General features: G+C 40.4%; 1 protein-coding gene across 1 annotated transcript in view; it reads left to right on the forward strand.

Moving 5' to 3' along the window:
- Window positions 1-15,618, forward strand: part of col4a1 (collagen, type IV, alpha 1) — a 43,430-nt gene that overhangs the window by 10,190 nt on the left and 17,622 nt on the right. Inside the window, exons 2-3 of the mRNA XM_015003126.2 lie at window positions 13,196-13,249; window positions 15,496-15,585. Coding sequence (XP_014858612.2) covers window positions 13,196-13,249; window positions 15,496-15,585 — 144 coding nt within the window. The remainder of the gene's footprint in view (window positions 1-13,195; window positions 13,250-15,495; window positions 15,586-15,618) is intronic.

Raw genomic sequence — 15,618 nt, forward strand, 5'->3', positions numbered from 1 at the left:
GCTCAGGATCATTATTCTGATGAAGGATAACCTCCATTTCAGGTTTTTGCAAGAAAAAGCATTCCCACAGCATGATCCCCATGTGTCATCATAGAAAACGTTTGTACAGGGTCATAATGCAGAACGTGTGAAAACTTTACACAGAACCTCTCAACACTGTCCAAGACTTTTTACATTCCTTGAATGTGTTAATTTTATGTGAGAAATGTCCAGGGTGGAAGCATTGAGTCAGAAAGTCACATAGGTCATTCCTTGTCTTCACGTGCTGACATTACTTCCAGATACTGCTACACCCTTGAGACCCGCTCGAGTCCAGGCCCTTCTTGTCTTTGTTAGCATAAAAGGGTGAGGAAAAGGCCTTCCTCCTTGGAGAAAGAACGACTTCCTCAATCCCATTTCCGGTGCTGGAGTCCGGCACATTCACAGGGAAGCTTGTGGCTCATACAGTCAAATTCTTCAGGACAGTAAGAATTAATCGTTGCCCTCAATATCCAGCTTGAGCTTTTAACTGTTGCGCTTTACAAATTGCCTCCAACGTATACACTCATACAACTAAGCTTATGTGGGACTGTAGAGAAAGAAGTGCAGAAGTAAGGCTACGATTTGTGCAACTTAGCAATTGTGTTTCAGTGGAACTGCAGAGGACTTTATCTTTGTATTCATGTGGAATAATTAGTAGCCAGATCTGCGGTGTGTGGATGCATAAACAGACCTCCGCAAAGGAACAGAATGACCTCTTAACAAACTTTACAAAGCCAATACTGGCTGTACCTCGGAGTTAGATTGCTACATTTCTAATATATTTGAATTGTAAATTTTATGAGTTGACAAAATATATGATTTCTTCCCTAGGCAGGAAGCTAGCTTTGGGACATGGGTGGAGTTTGTTTGTGCAGTGGATGGAGCTGGGAAATCCCCGCCGAGACCAAATGAGTTGCAGAAGTCCGCTTTAATTTGCTAACAGGGCAACATTTCATCCACAGACACATCTTAATGTGCACACTTAGACTCTAGAAGGAAGTGGACAGAGTTATCAATGACCTTTAAGTGAAATCCCTGTCTAATTGTCTGGACAGAGGTCGCAGGTCAACGAGATGATCCGGTGAGGGTCATTTCACTGGTCATGATGGGATGCCATCGGACAATCTGATGTAAGGAAGGTCATTTCTCTTTGTTATGCAATGAAGGGAGTTTATAGAGAAGTTGTCTGAAACAATAACATGTTGGTGAACTTCAAAATGTGCCAGAGCTTAAAGAAAACCATCTGCGCTCGGAGCGGGGTCCTTTCAAGCATCGCATGATAATGAATTATACATGTGTGTTGTTGATTTAGTTTGAGCCATAGCAGACATTCTGACTCTTTGGGTTTATTGTTGTGTTAAAAAAATCTGTACAGAACAGAAATTGAATAGAATACAAATATCTTTTTATTGCCTCACAGTGGGGGGGGAATCAGGTGTCCCAGCAGGAAAGTGAAAGTCAAATAGAAACATATATATTAATACACAGGTGGAGTATAAATCTATCTGCCCTATCCATCCATCCATCCATCCATCCATCCATCCATCCATCCATCCATCCATCCATCCATCCATCCATCCATCCATCCATCCATCCAGGGGGGATAATTATAGCTTCCTTTCAGATTTTTTTGCATTCACAAACACACATACACCCAAACACAGTACTAAGCAACAACACCTGGGAAAATTTATAAAAGGATTTTCTCACGCCATGCCAAATAGTTTGCTGGATTCGGTTCAGATGGAGATAGACAGGCGGATATCAGATGGGTGTGGCAGAGGATTAGATGTTAGTGCCAGGTGAGACATATTAGAGCAGGTATGGGTTTTTGAATCTCTGCTTTTACACATTAAAACGTCTAAATGAACATGTCTGTCTGTAGAGTCCACTGCCTTCAGATGCAATTCCACTTGATTCTCATCTCTCAGTGCTCGGTCTGGGTTTTCTCCCATCGTCTTTGATTTCTCACGTTGGATTTCAACCGGGCCAATCAGTGAACAGAAGGAGAAGTTGTGAATGAAGACGTTAATTTTCTGCACTGTTTTAGAAATGTAGTCCGCCTGTAGTTTTAGCAGTGGCAGCAGAGGAAGTGAACGAAGGCATTCAGTCTGTGTTGGCCACATTTCCAAATATTGAAATATTTAACAATTGAGCATCTCCTTCAGCTCGGGGCTTCTCTCTTTACAATGGGGACGGTGGTTTAGAGCGCAGAGGAAATCCGTCAAGCTTCACACGGTTGAAATGGTGCATTATAAACCTCATGGCCAAACCTTTATCGATTGGATAAAGTTTAAATCTTCAACACAGGAAACAATCTTTACTCAATAGCTGGGAACCCAGACCCTCTGTACGAAGTATAGTGTAAGGGAAGGGGCCGATCTTTACCAGGCTACTAATAATAACATTAGCTGTCAAGAAAATGAAAGAGGGGAAGGCAATAATGAGAGACAGGGAAATCATATCTAAATTTTATGAGAGAAAAACTAGGTGGGCTGGCTCTGGTGGAGTCTGCGTTGCTGACACCATCTTTCCACTGGTTTTCACATTTGTTTATTTACTCAGTGATTCTTGTAGTCCAAAGAGGCAACATTGTCCACACCATTAATAGCGTTTATTTAGTTGTTATTTTTTTCTTTTGCTATGGTTAGATAAGTAACACTTGCTTAAAAAGAATAGCTGTGTTTGTTAACATAACATCCAACTATTTATTCGTTATTATCTTTAATCTACTTCTTTGTTATCCTCTTCCCCTGTGCCTATAAGTTGTCTTCTCTTGTATTTTCCCATAATAAAACAAACACCACGAATCTCGCCAAAACCAAAACGAATCTGCAGACTTTCACTGCGCCTGGATTTAATCTTGTTTACATCCAGTGCATGTATGTGGTTTTAATTAGAGCAGGTATGTTTGTGAGAACATCTCTGTGTACAATAATCGGCTATTGGTTGCAGAAGCCTTCGGCTGCATCACTGTGCTGTGGATAATTACAGCAGAGCTGAACATGGTTTACATTAAACTAATCGGAGCTGTTAAAGTGCTGTTCAACAGATTTGTTTTATTGCAGGATGAAAATATATTAGCTTTCAGGTCCAATACCGTCATATTGGTCCCATCTGGAATCTCACTGGATAACTACCGAATCTAACGCAGGGTCAGTCCGAGGCATGAGCAGTCTGTGGAGCAATGGAGAAGTTAAAATTCTGCATCTATTAATTTAATATAAAATAAAATAAAAATGGAATTAGACATATTTGAAAACCATCTCTAGAGTTTGTTAGCTTAGGAGAAACATTGTAGCCTACAGAACATTTTATTTTATGTCGCCTATAAAAACACAATATTGCCTTTTTGGACATAATTTGTAATGAGATTAAAGAAGGGCTATTTTTTTTATTTAAGAGCTTGTTTTTTTACTTTTATTTGGACACTGTTGATCCATCTACAGTGAACATTACTGACCACTGAGGATTCACACCAAGACCCTGCATGGACCAAGCAGCAGTGGTTATTAGTATGTATTTGATATATAGATTTTAATTAGAGCAGCTGTGAGAGAGGACAGACAGACATTTTGGACAAACAGATCAATGGAAGAGTAGAAATGGCTACTTATTAACACATTTCTAGAGTAAAAGATTTCCTGGCTCCAATCGGCTCTCCATGAACCCTCTAGAGGAGTTTAGAAATGAGAACATTTAGTCAGTAACTCCAAAACGCAACATGTCCAGGTGGAAATGATAAAAAACTGACATGAAGGTAATTGTTGTGCGTGAATCTTTTCTACAGTGTCGACGGTGCAAAAGGACTCTAGTTGGAGCAACTGGTATTTAGGAGTTATAAAAGACAGAAAATACAAATATTACACTCGGCATGTATTTGTTTTCTACTTCAGAGCTAGACAATGTAATACTTCTCCACATTTGTTCAGACTGTGTCAACACTTGTGCAAACAGAGTGGCTGTTGTTGAGGACTACGGTAGCTCAGCGTTTTCTGCACGTTTTGTTTTCTTTAGTACTTTGGTTATTTAGTCAAAAACATGCAGATTAGGTTAACTAGGGGCCTAGCATGACCTCATGAGTGTTTCTCATTACTCATGGTTGCTTGTTCAGATTATGCAGACAGTGTAATAGGAAGCTTTTAAGGTGGCTGCAGAATTAAACAAACCTTCATCTCTTGTTAAGCATGATTGTTGCTATAGGTTAAAGCCGTCCTCTCCAATTCCTCCTGATATAAGTTTCGTATTTCATTCACTGTTTGGTTTGGCTTGCATGTGATTTGGTTTAGCCACAGAAGCTTTATAGATAAGTAGGAACACATTAGCAGCTGGTTTAAGTAGATCACATATTACTGATTTCTTATTTATCTGTAAGTCAGTGTCATGAAAAAAAAATCCTTCTTAAATACTTTGCTTATAAAACATCAGGTTCATTCCTTGTATCATAAAACAAAGCCATATTTGTTGTTTGATCTCCTTTGCTGGATACAGCTACCCACACACAGACACACACACACACACACACACACACACACACACACACACACACACACACACACACACACACACACACACACACACACACATGCATGTTTGTTTACAGAGCCACTTGGACCAGAACCCTTGTCTTCCAAGTATGGCAGTCAGACAGAAAAATCCCCTCCTCCGCTGCTATTCTCTCTCCTCTGTCCTCAGACCCAGAGAAGGCCAGGAATGTTAGGGTGGCACAGTTCAACCCAGCACTGACAAAAAAAAAAAGATCAATCACCCTCTGCTATGCTTTTACTGTTTCTGTTTTCCTCCATTTTAGTGTTTATCTATGTTAAGAAAATATGCAATTAGTTTTACTTATCATGAGCAAAAACAAAGAAAGGTTGTATGTCATATAGTTACACTTTTGGTATTGCTGTCAGGAGCTTGGGGTTTGTTTATTAGTCCCTTTCTTTGATTAGATCGGTCTTGTTTCTGTTTTACTTTAGTTCAGCCCTTCCTTAGTGATTCTGGTTATGTTTATTTCTTCTGTCTAGTTACTCTTTGTTACTCTGGTTATGTTTCTTAGGTCTAGTTATTCTTTAGCGTTAGATTAATTTCCTACTTCCTCTCTCTCTCCCCTCACACCTGCAACTTGTTTCTAATTAGCCATATATATATATATATATATATATATATATATAAAACAACAGAGGAAAGCCGTTGTGGTGGATGTAGCAATACCAAGTGACCACAACATCAGGAAAAAGGAGCACGAGAAACTGGAGAAATACCAGGGCCTCAGAGAGGAACTGGAGAAGGCCTGGAAGGTGAAGACCACAGTGGTGCCTGTGGTCATCGGGGCCCTCGGGGCAGTCACCCCCAAATTGGAGCAGTGGCTCAAACAGATCCCAGGAACAACATCAGACATCTCAGTCCAGAAATGTGCAGTACTAGGCACAGCCAAGATACTGCGCAGAACCCTCAAGCTCCCAGGCCTCTGGTAGAGGACCCGAGCTCAGAGAAGAAGAGACCACCCGCGGAGGGTGAGAAGGGAATTTTTTTAATATATATATACAACTCCTTTTCAGTTCCTCCTTGCTGGTTCCCCTGTTGTCTTGTCCTGAATTCATGTTTTTGCTCCGTTTTGGCTCCCTGTGCCTCTGTGATTTTTGGAAGTTTTCTTCTTCATTTTCCATTCATCATCTTCTCTACGTCTCTGCCGCTCTGCATTTGGGTCCTCTTATCTACACATCATGATGATTGCAGTCATAATACGGCTTAATCCCCAATAAATGTCCCATTTGTCTTTCCCTAACGAGTCCAGCTGCCATGTTGGGACCTGCAGACATTTATATGGTAAAACTATCCTAATAGTCTCCATATGGAAGCTATAATCTGTGGCTTAATGCAGTGGGTACATTTATATGGATGACTTCAGCAAGCCAAACACGTGTGTCAGTGCTGTAAATTGGCTGTGACAGAGCAGGATCCCATTTTGTGGCTCATAACGGTGATTCAGTAGATTGCCTTGTAATTGTCTTTTAGGAGTTTTATCTGCGCCTGAGAGGAGACGGGTGCCTGTTGGCTCCGCTTTGGCACATGTAAGAAGAAGAAAAAGTGCTGTGCAACTGGACTTGTTACTGCAGTCAGTCTGCAAGAGGGCCCAGATGTTTCTGTAAAAGTTCAGATATGCTAACAACTTAGCAAGGTTGCACAATGTTTACTGTTGGGACACAGAACTAAAATCTCATCGGATGTCATCAAATGTAATTAGATGAGCCAACTTGAGAACCCAAACAACCAAACGCCCAAAACACAGCACAAAATATAAACACACAAACTGTGTGAAGCAATAATATGGCTAACCTCGCAGGGCAAATCTGTATTTAGAGGGATTGTGACAGTCTAGATTGCAGGAATGTTTGAAATTTGGTTTTGTCCCCCCTCCTATGGTACAGATCCACGCCTGTCAAATGCAGCTTTCACGTAAAGCTTAGACAGAAACAAACTCATTTTGGAGCTCCAAAATTTGGAAATTTGTTTTTTTTAATTTTGCCAAAGAGTCACAATTGGACTTGGATCTAGACTTCAATTGTTCCGCTGTAACATATGAACATGTTGTGACCTATACTAAATATATAGAGCAATATCACCTTGGCACAGTTTCTTTGACTTGCGGCAAACTTCATATGACTTTCTTTTGATTGATAGTGGCTTCCATCTTGCTAGTCTTCCATCAAACATTTTTACCACTGACAGATTCCTCCACCTAAGCTAAGGATCTCTGCAGCTCCTCCAGAGTTGGGCCTCTCTGCGTCTTCACTGGTTAATATTCTCCTTCTCCAGTTTGTCAGCTTAGATAGAAAGCATGTCTGGGGAAATTTAGAGCTGTCCTGTACGCTTTCCAGTTTCAGATTATGGATTGATCAGTACCATATTAGATGATTAAATATTGTTTTATAAGATAGTTCTCCTTTACATGTATCCACAACTCTATCGCTGACCTACCTGGTGCTCTCTTTGGTCTTCATGGAGGTGATTATTTACTATTGATCTCTAACAAACCTCTGAGTCTTTCGCTGGACGTCTGTATTTATGCTAAGTGTGTTTTACACACACTCGATTCCATGCAAATGATTGGCTTTTGGTATTTTCCACAGGGTTTCCTTTAGGCATCTCTGTAAATGGGAGCTCAGTACAGACAATTTGAAAACCATATACAATTGTCCAGATTACACCAATGATTAAAATTATCCAATGAAATTCATTAAAGTTTGCAGCAACAATGTATCAAACTGCACTGTAAGTACAGCCTACTCTATAAAAATCAGAGGGACTGCTAATAAAAAGGCATGCAGCTATTCTGTTAGGACTGATCTGGAAAATTCTGGCTTTGACTGCGCGACACAAGGAAACCTATTGTGTGGATGCTACAGTGGAGTTGCGTGAGGAATCTCTGGCATGCTCAGCAGCAGTTAAAATGTGCGCCTGATTTATTTGCCTTATTTATCAGTGAAATCCGTATCAGTGTGGAAGGAAGGCTCCTCGGAGCTCCAAGCGCTGGAGATAACAGAGAAAATGGCAAAAAAAAAAAACTCCATTACAGAATGCCAGGGTTCTGTTTAAGTAACAATAAAAGAAGTTTAATTTTTTTTTTTCACTGTTTCCGTCAGATCCTAAGATTTTGCCCTCATATGTGTGGTTTGGAGATGCACATTGCTGAGCTTTATGAAAGACTTCAGCAGTGGTAGGAGGTTGCAGCATGAGGAATGTGCCTGGAATGTGGTGTTGATTTAACGCAAAACCTGCTGAAGACACTGGCCAGATGTTTGTGTGATCTTCTGCTTCCTTTAACATGGTGCAAGAGATGCAGGCAAACAGCTCCAGCTGTTGTGCTGCATGTACTGTACAGTCCGTTTGGAGCAGCTGCTTGGATGGGAATGGTTCTGCCCTCCTCTGGGAAAAAAAAAAAAAAACAAGAGTGGAAACATGTTAAGGAAACTAACAATTGCACTCAGGGAAAATTAAGGGAACTTATTTGTACCGTTATTGGAGGTTGGCTGCTGCTCCTGATGAGTAGTTTTAGCCACTCTGGAAAGAACAGAAGATCTGAGTCATACAACTAATAAAAAAAAAAAAAAAAAAAACACAGAGCAAATTTTATGGTTTATTCTCCTGAGAAAAAATTAGAGCCAAGTATTTTACACCTGATATGTCATTATTAGTAAGTTATGAACAGGAAATCTGGTCTGTGGGTAGCTAAATCAGCAAACTATGTTAATTAGTGTGAGAATATTGTCTCTTTCTCCTCTACAAGTAAAATTGTGGAGTGTTTTGTAGCTTTAGAAGTACTGAGTCACACGTGCTTTATAGGTTAAACAGTTTACCGTTTAAATTATGCAACACTTTTTTGTGTAGTACTGTTTGCGGTTTGGAAAGTTTTAAAATACAAACTAAACACCACAGAGAGTTTTTTCCCCCCAAAGAATACGCTCAAATGTTGTCATTATGGGGTAGTGTTCTGGTATAATAACTGTGTATGAGCTAAGTTGTGAATGTTGGGGTGTTTTTACACCTTTTAAAACAGAGTTTATACTTTCTTATTTGATGTTTTAAAGGGATTATCATAATGGTTGAACTGGGATCCTGTAAAAAGTATATAGGTAGTTAGTATCTTACCTGTAATCGATAGCATGTGTCTTTATTTTATAAAAATCCAGATAATTTGATAGCTAGATAGATCGAGAGAGAAGAGTGACCTTCTATTGTCTTAATGCTAATATTAATTAATGTCTTGTACTGGGAAAATTGAAGCATTTTGGGTTAGATTAACTGCTTGATGCAATCTGTGTATTGATTTATTTCAATGACATTTTATCTTTAAGGCTCTGCTCCCATGAAATACACAATCTTTCCACGCTCCTGTAAACCATGACAGCATAAAAAAAACTCCCTAAATCCTGTTATAAACCTTTGACGGACCCTCACTTCAAAAAAGCCTGACCACATGCATGTACAAAACCTACGGAGCCCCTATTTCTCCATGTTCGCTTAGGGGCTCCGTGAAAACCTAAAACAGAGTATTTCAAGCAAGTGAAAAATGAAAGCACATTGAAAATGCACATATGCTTTTTTTTTTATTTTTTTTTTTTACATTAAAACATGTGGAACTAATCCACTGGATCATGAGCTTTTATTTCAGTGTAAAGCAAGCTATTTAATGCAGACAAAAACCAGAAGCAAGATATTTCCTTGCCAAAATTCTCCTGGCGTAAACCTTTGTTAGACAATGTCAGTTCTAGTTTAACTGCAGTGGACGATTGTTTGATTAGACGAAAAAATTGAAGTTGTCTCTTTTGATTATCAAGCTTTTAAAACTTGAACACTAGCAGCAGAAGTCTATCTGTTGAGCTTAAAGTGTTGTTTTCTGTGTATTTATTTCTAGGTTTTTCTGTGTTTATTTAGTCCTGTTCCCCTGTGAGTCCTTGTGGTGTCCTGTCTCCTTCCCCTTTATTGCTTCCCAGGTGTGTCTCGTTCCCTGATTACCCTCCCTGTGTATTTAAGTCCACCTGTTGTGGACTTAAACACAGACGTCTTACCTCGTCAGATGTCTTCTCCGTGTTTCCCTGTTCTACACCTGTTTAGGATTTTCATCATTAAACATCATTTCATCATGCCTACCTGGGCTCACCTGCGTCTTTCCTTACCGCCACAACCGCACATCAGGAAATGAAGTAGAGTTTAAAGGATGATGCTGTATGTAGCAAAACCTGATTAAAGTGAAATGCGTGCCTTGACCTTCTCTTCTTCCTTCCGTCTTAAATTTACTGCATTTACCACATTTCTAATCAGTGTCTGATTTTAAAAAGCCATGTCAGTCCTGATTTTCATTTGGACTGACACGTTTCCCGACTTCATGTCAGCATCTTTCGACCAGCACTCGGTCCCTGCAGACTGACACCTCTTATCTCCAGAGCAAACATTGCTCATCACTTCCTCTCCAGGGATTGTCTCAGAGCTGTGGCTTTCTGTCCCATGATGTCAGACGTATCAACAGACTGTTGATCAAACATCTTTTGGGAAGATTCTTCATCACATGTGACCTGCAGTGCCTCTGACACACATCCGCAATCAGAGACTTCTTTCTGCAACGTTATAGCCTGTGAACGTGCCACAGATCCCGGCAGCTACACCCACTCCTCCATCTCCTCGCCGTCGGCCCTGTCTGTATCTATAACATTGTCTTTTAAAACAAACCTTCAGCTCGGCGTTTCCCTGCCAGCTCCGGCCACGGTAAACAATCACAAACACTGTCATGTACACGCAGTCATGATAAGGCACTGTTTTGTGCAGCGTCCAGGAAATGTAAGCAACCTGCCAGCACTCGCCATGGTGATTTTCACAGTTTGGAGAGATCCAGACGACCTGCCATCCTGACTCGGCTATGAAACAAACACTTGTCTGGGAACACGTGAGGCCGTCTGCTGCAGAGGTTTACTGGATCTGATACAGAGCTCACTGTCTCACCAGCCACTGAATACTCACTGTGGACATTAATAGTCATTACCGCTGGGCCTGAGCTTTGGGTCTGTTTGCTCTGGGGAAGATCAAGCTGCCTGGGCAGAGTCACATCATCTTCATTTTCCTACTTTCTCACCGCCTCCAGTTCCGACATTCCTGCACGAATGACGACATCTTAAAAAATATATACATATTTCAGAAAAAGCTTTGAGGATTTTTAAATTAAATATGCGTATAGTTTCTCACTATTCTGTTCTACAAAAGTTAGATGTTGCTGGGATTGGAACTTGTATGCAGCTTAATGTCCTAATCAGAGCTAATTATTCTTGATGAGAGAGCAGTATGACTTAGAGGTGGAAATGTTGAGATGGCTGACATCGTTAATGAATAGAAATTAGACAAAAAATGCTGGAGGGAGAGGAAATTCAATCAGATTTATTTGTAGTCATTTAGAAAGGTCAGGTAAGCTGGAAATTATTCTTAAGTGGTTGGATGTGAGAAGACACATGTTTCTGGTGACTCTCTTCATGAACTGCAGCTAAAAACTCTTTGACCAACATGAAGATCTAAAAGTAGAAATACTTTAAAAATACACCATGACTTCAGATTTTAGCCAAATAAATCTACAGTAAGTTCAGTTTGTAAAAAGATCATCTGTGACATTTTGTTCTTAATGTGAACACCCGAAAACAGCTTATTTTATTTACTATACTTATTTTCTATATTTACCTAATTTTAAAATCTGTTTGAGTTCAAATATTAAAGACTGAAAAACAGAAGAAATGATTGGTAAACACTATTTCATAGCACCGTATGTGTAAGGTTATCAAGAATAAACTTAAATATACATTGTGTAATTTAAACTGTAAATATTTTTTTTGCTTTTGTAGGACACACATTTCCCAGTAAAGATGCAATAAATTAGTTTCCTGACAGTTAGTTGGCTTTATCTGACAGACACAGGTCCTCCAGAACCCATGGAGGAAAGTTGAACAATATAAAGTTTCTGATGCACACATAACAGAAAAGTCTACAGAGCTGAACATGCATTTAAAAACATTTCTGTGCCCTAGCTTTCAATCTCCGTATGAACTAGTTCTCACATTTAAGCCATTCCTGCCTTTCAGCATTGCAGCCTCTTTATTTACCTGAGGAATTGCGTGATAAGATCCACTTTAAATCTCCTTAAAAATGTGACTCAGATCCCAAATCACTCGGATCTAATCTACGATTCCAAGAGTCATGAACAAGACATGCGTTTTGTGCAGATGTCCTATGAGCCTTTGAGCCGTCAAGATCCAGCTGCTGTTTGGGTTTGTGAAGATGTGTAAAGGACGAAGATGGGGGGATATCAAAGAAAGCTATTGTTCTTATCTACCTGCAGATTACCGAGATCTGCTTAGAGATCCAGCAGACATTACAGAGTGGGGTGAGGGCGAGGAGCCCCTTGCCACACACTCCAACGTGCAGGCATGTCTGCTCAGTTTGGCTGAGTCTGATCAAACAGCAGGACTTTTTTTTTTTTACTGCTGTGACAGAGTTTTCCATAATAAAGCCCACATGTTCTGCTTTCACACCGTCAGTATTTGTTTCCCCCCTCGCTCTCTCTCTCTCCATCGTGGCGTTAGTTTGCTCTGAAGCAGGTGTTTTCTAGGTTGTCCTGTTGGATGACTGGAAAAAACGAAGCAATTAGGTAACCGGAAGCGGGGAGGTGAGATGCGAGTGAGTGAGAAGTGTTTTTAAGGAGCTGGATGTGAGACAACACAAATGTTGTAGGGCACATGCGTGCAGTAAAACAAGGAGAACAAGTGCACTGGGATTGCTGTGGCTCTGCATGCTTTACAGGTCTGCATATTGATTCAATTAGCAGGTATGCTGGACTGCAACAGCAATTATAAGTAACTGAGTTGGAGGTTAAGGTGTGACAAACCATCGGGTGAAATTCTGCATGTTTCCCCAGGTTGGAAAGTCGATGAGTAATCGTTGTTATTATTAGAAGAGCTGTTTATTTGTCTGTTCTGCGTCTGTGAGAACCGGAGAGAGGCAGAAATACGTGTGGTGAGAGTAGCTATGTACTTTTCTTCCCGATCGTGCAGAGCCTCCCTTCGCTCTGACAGCATCTTGGCTGGAAGCCTTACACGTGAGTCTAGCAACAGCTGGAAGAGGGAGAGAAAAAGCAATGTGGAAAGACCGAGCCAAGACAGCACAGGCCAGTTCCCAGGCTCCGGCCTCCGGAGACCACAGAGGGAAGGAAGCGGGGTGGGTGTTGGTGGGCGGTGGAGGGTCCAAACCAGCTGCATTCGAGCCTTTCTGGCTGCATGTAGGTGACTCCTTGCAGGGGCTTCAGTGGTGACAAGGTGAAAAATGAAAGCCACAAGAGATTAAATGAATCAGCCTTTAAATTTAGTGATACATTTCTCACTTTTTAGCTGAAAAGCTCAACAATAAAAGTTTGGTTCATTTCCTTTCCTCTAGTGATCTCCATATTCTGTGATAGAAAATCTGTATTTAACATAATTAATATGGTTCATTAAATATCTGGCTGAACAAACATATTCCAATCAGCAGCAGATCATAAAAGGTAGAAGGTATTCATAACATGCCTCTACTGCCCTCGTGTGGCCAAAATGCGCTTTTTCCTGCAGCGTCAATTTTAATGTCTGTTTCTTTTTATTTCCAGGGTTGTGGAGCTTCATGTGGAAAATGTGACTGCAGTGGAGTGAAGGGAGCCAAGGTGAGACTTTCATGTTTACCTGTTTATTATTGTGGGATTTCACCTGCATGCTTCTTGCAAATTTATTATTATCCCTGTGCTTTTTCACATTTTGTCACAACCACAAACTTTAATGTGTTTTACTGCAGTGTGTAACTTTCAAGTGCAAAAACAAATACTATATATGGTCTTAAATATTTTGAGAAATAAGAAACATCTTAAGTCGTTTGCAGTTTCCAACAAGCCGTGGAGGAGACGTGTAAAACAAGCTGCTCTGGTCAGATGAAGAAAAAAAAAAAACTTTGTGAGAGTTTAAGACCAAAGTTGAACTTATAGGTAAACATGCAGTGGGTTTGGACTCGGAACAGAGAGCCAGACGCGAACAGAGATCAGTTTCAATTAGAGCGTGTCGGCTCACACAGCTGGGTTACAGGTCTTAATCCCATCAGATGGAGGGAAGCTTACAGTTACAGACACACAGAGGCCACAACACACCAGTGAGCCGTTCTTCTGTCAGCACGCTGAGATTAGTGATAATCATTAAACAGGAACATAAGAGAAAGGGTATCAGCTCAGTAGGTCAGAGGAAGTTTGTTTGAAATACATTTTCCCTCTAGACACTTCTAAGGCGGCTACGGATTTTCCTTTAATTACCTTTAATGAGAGTATTTAGTTCCTGTTGAAAGATGAATATAGAAACAGATCCATAAGCACAGTAAGGGTGTGCTTAATGATCTGTTAATATGTTTCTAATTGTGTTATCATGTTATGTTTATGTTTTATATGCTGTCAGGGTATTAGCCAGAAGTTAGAAAAGTCTACTGATTCAACGTTGTACAAGTTCAGCTGCTTTACTCAGTAACTGAGCTCTTTCTGCTTTAGAGGAGCTGCGCGCTATTGTTGTTTTATCAGATCCCCGCAGAGTGTTTTAGTCTCTTGGCTTTTCAGATTCAAACAACAGTAAAAGCCAAACATCCCTGCACAAAAAATCCTCCCATGGCTTTGTTTTTTGTGGAGTTCAGCCAGTCGCTGTAATCTCAGAGCTCCTCTGTGTTTTTAAATCCCCCGAAAGGCGTTGATGTCCAATTGTTTTTTTTAACAGTGATGTCATTACTTCCTTTTGTTGTACAACTGTAGTTGCCGTGGTAACACAGAGGTAATCCACATAGGTGTACATGCAATGTTTCTCTTGACTGATGCAAGCCTGGTGTTGTGGGAATCAACCCTAAAATAATAGCTTTACCATATAAGTTTTTCTCTTGCTTTTTTTTTTTTTTTTTTTTAATAGTCTTGCCTTAGGATGATGCTGCCATCTAGTGTCTCACAGTGGAATAGCTCTAAGTCAGTTCAGGAGGTCACCATCTGGATAAATCCATCCATCAATTTTCAATACCCATTTATCCTTACGTGGATCAGTGAGCGAGATCCAAGGCGCATCCTGAACAGGACTTCACCAGGGCTAAATAAATACCATATTTTCCGCACTATAAGGCGCACCTTCAATGAATGGCCTATTTTAAAACTTTTTTCATATATAAGGTGCACCGCATTATAAGGCACATAGAATAGACGCTACAGTAGAGGCTGGAGTTACGTTATGCATCCACTAGATGGAGCTGCACTGAAGGATGAATGTCCAAAGCCACTTTGTTGACATAAAGAATGTCAACAAAACAGTCCGACTCCGGTAGGCGAGGAGAGCGTTCCACGACTGGGCCGGACGATGGTCACCCTTCTCCATTCGCGCACAGCATGTTCGTGGAGAACGTGGTGCTAAATGACCTGCAGCTTTTTTTTCTCCAAACCCTTAAACATATCTGTCTGGAAGAATTAGGTCGAAAATGTTCTCTAAATTCATCAGTGATGTTGCACATTTTTGTAGACAGTGACATGATCCATTCATTTAAATGCTTAATTTAGGGATACAAAGCATTAATTGTGATGATGTAGGTTTTTGTTTCTAAAGGTTTTACAAGTAGTCTCTAAAATTAAACTCTACTGACTATCGCTATGTGTTTGTTACATCCTGTTAACTGTATTTAAAAAGGGAAATAATACTACTTAGACATCTTGTTTTAGAATAAGAAAAATGTGCAAACTCGGGTTCTGACCACCGTTGAATTTGACCCTGAGTGACTGTGAAGTTGCTCTGACTGAAATGTCTGATCTCATTCAATCACGTGTTCTGTGTTTTATCTCCTTTTATTGTGAACAGTGTTTAGTGATGACAACATGCATTTTCTGCTCTCTTGTCATGTTTATCACAGGGTGAGCGTGGATTTCCTGGCCTTCAGGGTAACATGGGATTCCCAGGAATGCAGGGGCACGAGGGCCCTCCTGGCCCAATGGGCCCCAAGGTAGATGAACACGTTCAGTAACACCCATTTAAA

Source organism: Poecilia mexicana, unplaced genomic scaffold, assembly GCF_051168715.1.
Source record: "Poecilia mexicana isolate PSO_F unplaced genomic scaffold, ASM5116871v1 scaffold_2, whole genome shotgun sequence".
Classification (NCBI taxonomy): domain Eukaryota; kingdom Metazoa; phylum Chordata; class Actinopteri; order Cyprinodontiformes; family Poeciliidae; genus Poecilia; species Poecilia mexicana.